The 11,856-nt window shown below is 32.1% G+C and overlaps 1 protein-coding gene across 1 annotated transcript; it reads left to right on the top strand.

The window, feature by feature from the left end:
* Positions 1 to 7,513: 7,513 nt before the first annotated feature.
* LOC148302411 (UPF0587 protein CG4646-like) lies at positions 7,514 to 11,486 on the top strand. The gene is made up of 3 exons (XM_088271652.1): positions 7,514 to 7,893; positions 9,335 to 9,451; positions 10,255 to 11,486. The coding sequence occupies exons 1-3, from the start codon at positions 7,644 to 7,646 to the stop codon at positions 10,368 to 10,370; spliced, it is 483 nt and encodes a 160-aa protein (XP_088127778.1). The 5' UTR covers positions 7,514 to 7,643; the 3' UTR covers positions 10,371 to 11,486.
* Positions 11,487 to 11,856: the final 370 nt, after the last annotated feature.

Below are 11,856 nucleotides of genomic sequence, written 5' to 3'. Positions count from 1 at the left end.
TAGTGTTATATAGGCTTTTGAAATGCAAAATATATATTACATATTTTGTATTTATGCATATTTTTATTATTCTATGGTTCGATTCTGCTTACATATAAAATGTAAGCCGTGTAACTGTGTGCCAACCAGTACTAACCATCGTTTCTACCGCCTGCATACTGTAATACATACTATCAAACCACATGAATATCTTCTCTTCAAAATATTCTTCAATTGGCAGGCAAAATAAAACCATGTTATAAAAAATGTATAAGTAACACCTCCACATACCTGAAATTGTCATAGTTAGTAAATGCCACTTTTACTCGGTGCCCAGTCACGATTGGAATGCTGCCCATCACGAAGCACCCATGAGAAATACTATACACTTTTCACTTTTCTGTTCCACGCGATGAATTTTAATTCCGCTCATTGTATTCGATTTGATATACACTGTTGTTTAGTATTATTATTTTATTAAGTAAAATACAGACTAAAAATAATATGTCTTCTTCCTCTTTTAAACACTACCCGCACCCAATGGTGCATAGGGCACTGAATCGTATCGAAGCAGTGTAATTTTGATCGGTAATTGAATGAAGGCAGGGTGATCAGTCGTGTGCTTGTTGTACGAGTCCAGGGTGATATTAAATGAACTTGAAAGTGAAAACCACTTATATTTATTTAGACCTCCCTAGCAATCGAATCTGGGAGCTCTAGTACGGTAGCCAAGTGCTTTTACTAGTGCACTACAGAGGCGGACTCAAAATCAACAAAGTTATGATAAATTGTTTTATTTTATCGAGTTCTCGTGAAAAGCTTCATAACGAAAAAATATACAAAAAAAATAATCTACTCTACTGAATGGAATTAAAGCATGGATTTGGCAAAAGAAGGATGAAAATGGACTAAATGCAGTCGAAATACGATCTCTAGACGAATGGGCGCTAAAACGATGTACGATAGATGTTTTAATGGAAACATTAAGGGAATATATATGATGCGATTTTTTTTAATCTTACATTTATTTTGCATTAATACGTGATTAATTATTAGTGATTTTTTCACTCTAATATTTATTCTATATTACCCTGGACTGGTACCTGAAGCGGAGGGCTGATCACCTTTCCTTCATGTGTGAACGATCAAGATAACACTGCGTTTATATGATGCAGTGCCCTATGCATCATTCGGGTGCGGATAAGGGTTTTTGATTTATAATAAACTAGCTAACCCGACGGACATTATCCCGAACTTTTTTGTGACAAATGTTTCTATACATTTTAGATTTTTTTTCTAACGTATTAATGCAAAATAAATGTAAGATTTAAAAAAATCGCATCATATATATTCCCTTAATGTTTCCATTAAAACATCTATCGTACATCGTTTTAGCGCCCATTCGTCTAGAGATCGGATAGGGTTTTATTATTATTTTATTTATTAAATAATTTATAAATATTTTTATCGAAATAATTACCCCATATAACATTTTCCTCGTTAAATACTAAGTAATTTTAGGAGAAAGTAAAAACTTCTCTCGATAACTCGAGTCTCTAGTAAGAGTATATAATTTTAATGAAAAAAACTCTCATCGTCTCATTAGTAGTACAAAAAATAAACAAACTAAAAAACGATATTTTTCTGAAATTTTATATCCATAACGGGAAATTTATGCGAAATTCTAGCGGTCATTCAACGCCATGCGGAAATTATCATATTTACATATCTCATAAATTTTTAAATCATTAAAAGACTTGTGGATAAGAGTCAATGTACCAATCATATGCGTTTCAGAGGAAAATTGCGATTTAAAAAAAATCTCGTACAATCTTGAAATTACTCAGGATCAATGCGGTTGTCCAAATTCAAAACGCAGTAAGGGACATTTTTTTGGAGTACGTTTTTTTTGCATTTTTGGACTAAGTAGAATCTACTTAGTCCAAAAATGCAAAAAAAACGTGCTACAAAAACATGTCCCTTACTGTGTTTTAAGTTTGGACAGCCGAATGGTTGCCATGGTGGACTGTTCCAGAAGTCTTTTGACTGTATCTCTCCTCGTAGAACGATCTTGTGCTCTGGGGATTGGTTTCCATACGAAAGTTGACGATTTAACTTCGTAGTGTATTTAACTTAAACATTATTTCCGGCCTTTTATTGATATTTTGTCATGGCTTGTGGATCCATATTGTCAGAAAGTTAACGGTAGTGAAAAATCGTGATGAATATTTATTTTAACACGAATATCAGCAAAGCTTAAGTTGTCTAAAGTACGAAATTAATACGTTATCTTTCGTACTTAAACAAAGCCCTATAGTGGATCTTCTACCCTATAGGTAGTCTTCTTACTACTCTTCAATCGTCCACATTGCCTTGTAATATGTATAAGGCTGAGATAAGCATTGTTGAGATAGTTTGGACATGTGGAACGTATGAGTGAGGAAAGAACGGTTAAACAAATTTATGAGGCGAATGTAGTTAGAAAAAGAAGCAGAGGAAGACGGAGGAAAACTTGGCACAATCAGGTATGTCAAATACTTGAAAGCGGCCGGGTCAGGAGTCGTAATAATCGTCGGGTATGTATGACGAGATGCATGAATGTAGAAGTGGCGAAGAATGTTTGCAAAGACAGAGTGGTGTGGCGTTTGATTCTCTCTGCCTACCCCTGCGGGGAAGCGGCGTGATGGTTAGTTAATTAGTTAGTTAGTAAGTTATGTACGTTAATACGTATTACTTAGTATTTGTCTCTCTTCATAAGCTTTAGCTTTCTTTTCTTTAAAGCGTTTAACTATAGCTTTTAACTTCTTTCTCTCTTTTTACGTAGGTCTTGAAACATCTTCATTTCGAACTCTCTCAATCCATAATATTTGATCATTCTTCCAAAGCACGACATTTCGAATACCTACTTCAATTTTATGGGGTAACTTGGGTGAAAGTCCAGCTTTCGACGCAACAGAGAAGCATTTAACCGATGTAGTATCGTATAATTCTCAGGCGCAGATTGATGTTGAAGTTTCTATTATTAAGAAGGTTACGCATTTTGAGGAAGCATCTACGCGTTACGCGTTTCTATCTTAGCTTAGATCTCTTGGGAATAGTCTTCCAGGCCACTAAGCCGACGACCCAGATAATAACATAGATAAAGGCATAATAAGGCAATAAAGGCATTGGAAACATGAATCTATCGGAGGATGTTGGGATTTTCTAAAGTGAAAAAATCATTTATATGTATTTTATATTTTTGACATCTCAACATACACGGAGAAGAATGTGGAAGTCTGGGTGTTTACAGGACTTATGACCTATCGTAGGCTGATTAAGTGATCACTTTACACACGTGTAACATTCACTTATTCTACCCATGAATGACAAAAACACTATAGGTACTTAATTTTTTTGGAACTCCTGGATATATTGATCAATCTCGTTACATAGCACATATGAGTTCACAACAGCCATCTATGTTTTTTTAATTATTTTTTTTATTATGAAGTCAAGGGATCTTGCATCCCTTATGACACTGCGACCATATTAGGTCTATTGTGACCTCCCTCTGTATCATAGCTCACTCTCAAGACCTACATGAGTCATGTAGCTCACGACCTGTCTTGTTGGTAGGAGCTTCACCTTCTCGGAGTCCAGTAGTGGTCCTCCAAGGATATGACTTCGTTTGCTAGCGAGTGCGTCACAGTTATAGAGAATGTGGATTGGTGCACAGTTATAGAGAATGTGGATTGATCCTCCATACAAAATCTGCATACTGGGGAGTCATGTATGCCCTCTATGTTAGTATGACATTTGTATTTATTTTAAACCATCTGGGAATACCGAATTAAGTAGTTTGAAAAGCGAGTACCACAAGTCAGATGAGAAGCCTGTAAACTATATTATGACCTTTTTTAGTCGATAAGAAATTGGACGACATTTTCGACCTTTGGGTGCCCGAAAACCTTAGCAAAAGGATGCCAAGGAGGCAAAGACCGGTTCTGTTCATGCAATTATAGCATTTATATTATTTCATACGGGGTAGGTACTTATATTGTAGTTCTTCCAATGACGCAGATTCACAGAAAGACTTAAATCATGTAAGAAATTAGTACCTACCAGTTTTACAAATTAGGTATAATTTTCTTCTCAAATAAACTTTATAGGGGTTTTAAGGTTTTAGATGCTAAACGCTTGATAAATTTGACCAATTGAACATGTCAAAACACACACTGTATTCTGGGAAGCAAATACCTTCCTAAATTCTCATGGTCACCTCAAATATAGGGTGAGCCAAACCTAAATGAACATTTGTCAGTCCGGTTTGATTTTTTTGTAAAGTGTAGACGCGTACAATTTGTTATAGAGCTCTATATTCCGAAATTGCTTGGTTATCATTATACGTAAATTTTTTCGTGGATGTCTCATCTTGAAATTTGGTGACGTCTATCGCCCGATTTGAATCCGCCAATTTTTTGCAATAGGTAATGAAAATAGCCGCTCATCAATCGTCCAAAGTTTCTTGCCAATCTAAAAAACAACATTCTAAAATTTAGGCAGGAACTCTGCTCCACTTCTAGAGATGGACTAATGATAACTGTTACACTTTCGGTTATCTTATTCGAATGGTATTCATAATCGGTTTAAATTTCTTTCCAGCATTTTTTTCATGTCAAATTGTTAAGTTTATTAGAAGATAGAAATACTCGATTTGCAATCATATTTGCCCACTGATTGGCGTGATTAGATTTGAATAATCGACTCTAAAAACCGAATTATGTTTTTTTTTTTTTTTAAAGGCTATCTTTAATTCGATAGTCCACGTTATAGGAATTGCTCAAAAATAAACAGTGATTGCCTCAATGGTAGAGGTATCTATTTGTGGGATATGTTTCACATAGAAAAATTAATTGTACTGATATCATTTTTCTTAAACGTATAACTCATATAGTTCATATTTGTTAACTTTTTTTCATTTTAAATTTCAAGTTTTTGATTTTATATTTTTTGTTAAATTCAAATATTTATAGTTTATATTGACACTTTAAATCTAATTTTATTTCTGATAACATCTTTTGTATTCTTGCCAGTGCCCTTTACTATCCTTAAATATAATGTATACCTCTTTGTATTGTATTTGAATGCAGATCTTTTATTGTATTTTTTTGTACTTGTTTACATTATATTGTGAAATGCAAAAGAATGTAAAATAAAGAGAAAAAAAATGTCAATTCGCAATATCGAAATTATTTTTCAAATACCTTAGTTATTTAAAAAAAATCATTCACTTATGAGTTCACCCTATATAACATTACCTACATATTATGTGTGTTTGCTGTGTTTTAAAACTGGTAGGTAAGTACCTGTGAACAAATATACATACTAAAAATATGACCAACAAATTGAAAATGTGAGTTTAAAGTATGACCACAATTTTTTGCCACGACTTTCATTCATAATTTCGTCGCACGAACTAGTATTTTAAAAGTCATCAGTCATGATTTTCATAATCGAAAATAGGTTAATTCGTCAACTGGTTTAAATCCTTACTACGTTCGACGATAAACGTAGTCGATTGTTTATTTTTCTCATGTATTACAATAAAAACAGTAATTGTGGCAGTAAAAAGCGTCATTATACACACCTTAATTATAGGGTACAGAGAGAGAGAGAGATAACATGAGATAACGCAAAGTGCCTACCTGCCCGAACAAAATTAATTTTTGTGTTTTTTTTCGTAAATATGCCTACAACGCGTTGCAACGTAATACTATACTGATTGTGATAATTATATTAAAAGTGGAAGCGAAGCAAAATGCAAAAGAACAATACAAATAATGAAATTTTTAAACACATTTTTTCAAAATAAAAATAAAGATAACGAAATATAAGATATTCTTCTTATCCTCATCCGCACACAATCAAATTGATCAGTGTTTAGTTGGTGGTGAATCATATGAAGGCAAGGTGATCAATCAGGTACCAGTCCAGACTAATATTAAATACATATTAAAGTATGTAAAGCAGTAGTATAGAGTATACTCTTGTATATTAATTTTGAGCTCCCCGGGAATCGAACACGAAAATCCAGTATGGTAGCTAAATGTGGTAACCAATGCCCTAAGGAAGCGGACAATGCCAATTATGCTAGTAGGTATATAACCATTCCACGAGATACTAGTATATCGGTTTCGAGGAGTACCCGTCTCTTCGTCAGGACAATCTCTACATCAGCAGAAAACAAAACTATTCACCACACCATGCACTATTCATATTACTTACACATACAAAAACAGTAATAAGATATCATGTGTTGTAAGTTCAATGTTGTATTTTTTTATTTATCTTTAATTCTTCCTCCTTAAGTGTCCAGCGAACAACTTTAGGAGGAAAAATTAAGATTGTCTCTCAAAAGGAAGTGGGTCAAGGATCAGCGGGTTTGGGAGAGTGGAAAAGGATTAAAGTTGGTTCTTGCCACTAGTACGTATTATTTGAGCAATACTTATCTACGGTAAATACTTAATGTTTAACCACATTACCGGTAAGAAATATAAATATATACTCCTATATGAGTTAATCGAACCCAATGTGCAACCAATGCAACAAAACCGGTTTCATTATTGATGTAAAACTGCATTCGACAAGGCTATCTACCAGATTCCACGCATTCAATGGATTTTATGAGTAACTAAAAATCGTAAATACCATCGAATACAAATATTATTTTCCTCCTTTACATTATTTTTACTATGTTGAATAGATTTCAATACAGAGAAACAATGGTTCGATACGGTGCAATGCCCTATGCACAATTGGACGCTGATAATGGTTAGAAGAATTAAGAAATAAAAATGTAATAGTAAATACATACAGTGGAAATAAAAAAAAAAATGTCTAATCTTCTGACAAATAAAAACATAAAATAAAAAACAAACAAACAAAATCTTAATTTACTTTTAAGCTGAAAACTAAGTCGATTCAATATTCAACATTATCATTCGACATTGATATCATGGTATGTCACTCGTTTCGTACAATTTGTCTCTCACTTTAGCTTTGATCTTCCCTTTTTCCCCTTTTCCTTCCTTACGTCCCTCTACTTCACATTCCTCGGGTATTTTTACAAATGTGGAATTTTGTAATTGGAACAGTACAAGTATTTGTTTTTTGTAATACTCGTTTATGTTAATAGTTTGATGAAACGGTTCCGTTTAATTCTCAAATAAAATAATTTAAATATTTAAAAATAAACTGAAATAATGTAAATCGTTTTACAAATTTATCTAAAATGCAATAACTATTTTAATTTATGCGCACATATTTATAGAAAAACCGGTAAAATAATGGAATCAAAAATTTATAATGTCATCTCCATTATTAATTGCCTCATCTGTGAGTTTCCAAAAATATTATTCGTAAAACATAGTTTTTATTATATTTTTGTTTTTGGGTTTATCAAAAATGTTACATTTAGCCCCGTATTTAAATATATTTGAATCCATAGAATATTTGCTTTGTTCTATGAGTTTTTGTCTGCGCCTTTATTAGCCGCTTATTTTGACAGCTCCGTTAACGTGTTTTCTTTTTTTTGTATTTATATTACGTTTAGTGGCGAGAAATTTCCCCCTTAGGATTTCTTATTTTGAGAAAAACAATTGCCGGTCTAAATCAGTTTCAAAATGGTTAAAATTGGCCTTCAAATTAAAGCCGATATGGAGTTTATTGAGAAGTTGTACACATGTCATCCGGAATTTCAATGGTTTTTGAAGCTTAAATGTAGCAATTGTGGCGAAGTGCCTGACAAATGGCAAGTAATAACTGAATCCGAAAAAGTGCCATGTAAACACAATAGATCCGAGAGCAATTTTCTTATCAAATGCAAGCTTTGTTCGAGAGAAAATTCAATGGACGTGATTGAAGGAAGCAATAGTATGTATCTTACGACTTCTTAATTTATTTAGCAGCTAGTTTAATAATTTAGTAATTTTATTATTATTTTTTTACATTAGCACTAATAATTTATACTACCCATGTGTAGTGAGTTGAAAAATGATATTTATTTGTATATTCTCAACTTATTTCTTAGTTAGATTTTAATATGGATTGAATTTTATTGAATTATTTGACACATCAATTTATCCCACACAATGGTAAAAATTCTTTCATCACTCAGTTCTTCTTAATTGTTTTATCTCTATAATATTTTTTTCCTACAATGCAATTATTAATTTACTGTGGATACTACTGCCACCTATTGCTTAAAATGTTAAAACGTTCGTTACTGCCATCTTTTGATCAAGTTTTGATTTAAGTTCTTATAAAAAATATTATGAAATGTAATTATTTTTTTTATTCTTGGGAAAAATATTCAATCTTGCAGTATATTTCAGCTCTTTTAATATATTTTAAAGTTGGCAACGTTTGATTATAATCAAATACTTTCTAAACTTATCTCATAATTTCAGCAGGTATGATGTTTACAATCAGGCAATCATTAAAAACAGAAGTTAATATTTTAATTATTTATAGAAGATAACTTTAACTTTACTTCACGACTTTTACACAGGAGCTGAAAGCACTTTGTCCTTTATATTTTAATTTATTGACTGGGATTGTGTTTATTTTATAGAAATCCATATTATTAACACATTGTTGGGCCGTTTTTATCAACCCCGACCCTAATTAATATACTTATTAGGGTCATGTACTAATCACAAGTAATTGCAAACCCAATTCCGATCTGTACAATGTTTTTTGACATCTGTCGCGCTCTTCCAAAAGTAAGCAAATAGAACGCTTATAAGTGTCTCCCGCTCTCTACCAACAGTATGTTTAAGACGCTTTTAAGCATTTTCAGCAAACAATGTGTTAATTAAGACATTTAAAGAATTAAAAAAACAGAATTAAATGTATCATAATAAATATCTTTAATTAATTGGTTCGGCAGTCATAATAAAATTCTATTTAACATAATATTTATTTATGAGGTAGTATTTTGTCCGCCTCCGTAGTGTAATGGTCAGCACGCTCGGTTGCCGTACTGGAGGTCTCAGGTTCAATTTCCAGGGGGGGCCAAATAAATATAAGTGATTTTTTCACTCTAATATTTATTCAATATTACCCTGGACTGGTACCTAATGCGAAGGGCTGATCACCTTTATTTTGTGTGTTAACGATCGAGATAACACTGCGTTTATATAATGCAGTGCCCTGTGCACCATTGGGGTGCTGATAAGGGTTCGAATGAATGATTTTACGATAATGTCGTTACATAAATCATCCAAACTTTACTATTATTATTCAGTAATATTATGTACTTGAAACTGGAATACATTAAATCGTAAATTTAATGAAAATTTTATTTTTTCAGAACCATACATGAATGAGGATGGCAAATATGAAACTATTGTGGCTTTCGAATGCAGAGGAATCGAACCAGTTGAATTTTCTCCAAGAGGAGGGTGGATGGCCGATGGCAAAGATAATGGTACATGAAATTTCAATAATAATAATAATTTTAAGTTAAATAACTACGTCACCAATTTCCTAACTGATGGCGCCGCAATCAGTCATACTTCACAAACCTATCGACAAGTCTACCCATATGTGTAATAAGACCATTCCATATGTATATCTTACCCGTACAGGAGAAAATGACCAACTAACAAAACGTAAAATGAGGGCCATTTAAGTCACTTTAACCACAGTTAGTCATTTTTAACAAGTCAATATATTATACTTCCAAGTTTAAAATCCCTAGGGACTTTTTTCAGGGCAATATTAAGCTAGTAAGATATCAAATAGTCAATGATCACGTTCATGTGAATACCAACGTAGTCTGGCAAGCGTCATACTAGATTAGTCTCTCCTTAACCCATCGGCATACCGGCCGCCATATATTGGCGGCTAATATTTTATTTTACATTCGCATATCAGCCGCAGTTTAAACAACGCCTCTGTCCGTGGTAGTTCATATTATAAGGATACTTTAGTGTGATATCTTCAAATCAGTAAAGAAAGCTTTTTGTAATGCATTATTTCTTATAATTTTAATACAAATCTTTTGGCGACACTTGACCAAAGATGTCCCTGTAAGGATAGAATTATCCTTTTGGTTGAAATATCAACTAAAATTAGTTAGAAATCAAATTAGTTATGAGTTTAAGATTTCAGCATGATTCAAGTGAGCTAACCACCACACTATATAGGCAGACTTCAAATTGATATTTTTTAACATATTCCAGAGGAAACTTTTGATATACATTTTTATTGTATTAATTTGTTTTTCAGGAACCAAATTCACCAACATAGATCTAACTGAAAAAGAATGGGCTGACTATGATGAAAAAAATAATGTTTCCGTTGGAATATATGAATTTGAATCGCAATTCATAAAAATTAAATAAATTCTCATACATTATACTTGTACAATGACTTGTGCATTGGCCTGTGAAAAACATTTTTCAATAAACTACAGTAAAACCTCGATATAACGGACCTCTATTTAACGAACTTCGGATATAAAGGACCTTAAATCCAGGGAAATGTATAAAACATTACAACGTCCTGTTAATTTTATAAATGCTTAAATTCAAGTGTCGCCGCATGTAAAAAAAATAGCGGCCATGATGATGAACAAAATTATGTAAAACTTCAAAAGTGCAAGCAGAACTTGATTCCTTTTTCGAAGCAGGATTACCAAAAGCGCAACGATATCAAACAGCAATGTCACTTCACAAAGAAATTCTAAAGACAATAAATAGAATTTTGTTTGTGTTTTGTTTTGTTTATTTATATCTTAATACATACATATTTAAATTCTATTATTATTTTAAATCTATTTTTATATAACGGAATTTCGTCTCTAAGGGACACCCCCTCCCCCCAATCAGTCTGTTATATCGAGGTTTTATTGTAGTATTTTTTATTGTAATACATATTTTCTTTTTTTTTATAATTTTTTGTTTACTTTAATAATAAGATTACATGCTTTTGGAAATTTTTTATTTTGTTTATGTACCGTAGAACGGGGTCACACGAAATTTGATGTGTTACAGTACAAAAAAAATATTTAGATCATGGTATCGATCGAAGTATCGTGACAATAAGTGTCACCTGTCAGGGAAACAATTAATCATGTCAATACGTTCATTATTGTAGACCAAATACAGATTTAATTTTTTTGTACTGTGCTCAAGTAACACATCAAAGTTCAAGTAGCCCCATTCTACGGTATCTCCTTTAGTTATCGTTATTTTTTTACTTTTTTTGCTATCCATTTTTGATAACCATGACCCATGTATTGTTTATCAGTAAACAATTTTTCTTTCTTACATTTGATATATTTTACTCATATTTTAATCCTTTTTGTTTTCTTTAAGTTTTAAAAATATACTTTTTGTTGAAAAAACATATTTGGCTCTATATCTTCTTAAATGATGAGATAAATTTAGCCTTTTTTTTGTACTTTTGTTACCAATGACCTGTATAGGTGTTATATTTTAATTTTAATAAAGCATATTATTGATAATTAATGGTTTTATTACATTTTTTGGATTTAACCCCTAAACCTATCAAAATCATGGAGTTATACTACACCGACATTAAATAATTATGATTTTAATAATATATCATGAAAAAAATCTTGTTTTATCAATTTTTTGAATAAATTTATTACTAAAACAAGTATTCTTCTTCTTACCCTCTTTTTCACCCGGTGGTGCATAGGGCACTGCGTCAAGCTGATGCAATTTTAAGTTGATCGTTAATTATGTGAAGGCAAGGTGAACAGCCTTGCGCATCAGGTACCAGGGTAATATTAAATAAATATGAATGTGAAAAATTACAACATTTTATTTTGACCATTCTGGGAATCGAACTTAGTACCTCCGG

The sequence above is a fragment of the Brachycentrus maculatus genome, unplaced genomic scaffold (assembly GCF_059751285.1).
Source record: "Brachycentrus maculatus isolate JH-2025_06_01 unplaced genomic scaffold, ASM5975128v1 h1tg000454l, whole genome shotgun sequence".
Lineage (NCBI taxonomy): Eukaryota > Metazoa > Arthropoda > Insecta > Trichoptera > Brachycentridae > Brachycentrus > Brachycentrus maculatus.
Note: the sequence above shows the minus strand (reverse complement) of the source record. Positions and strands in the feature narration are given on the sequence as shown.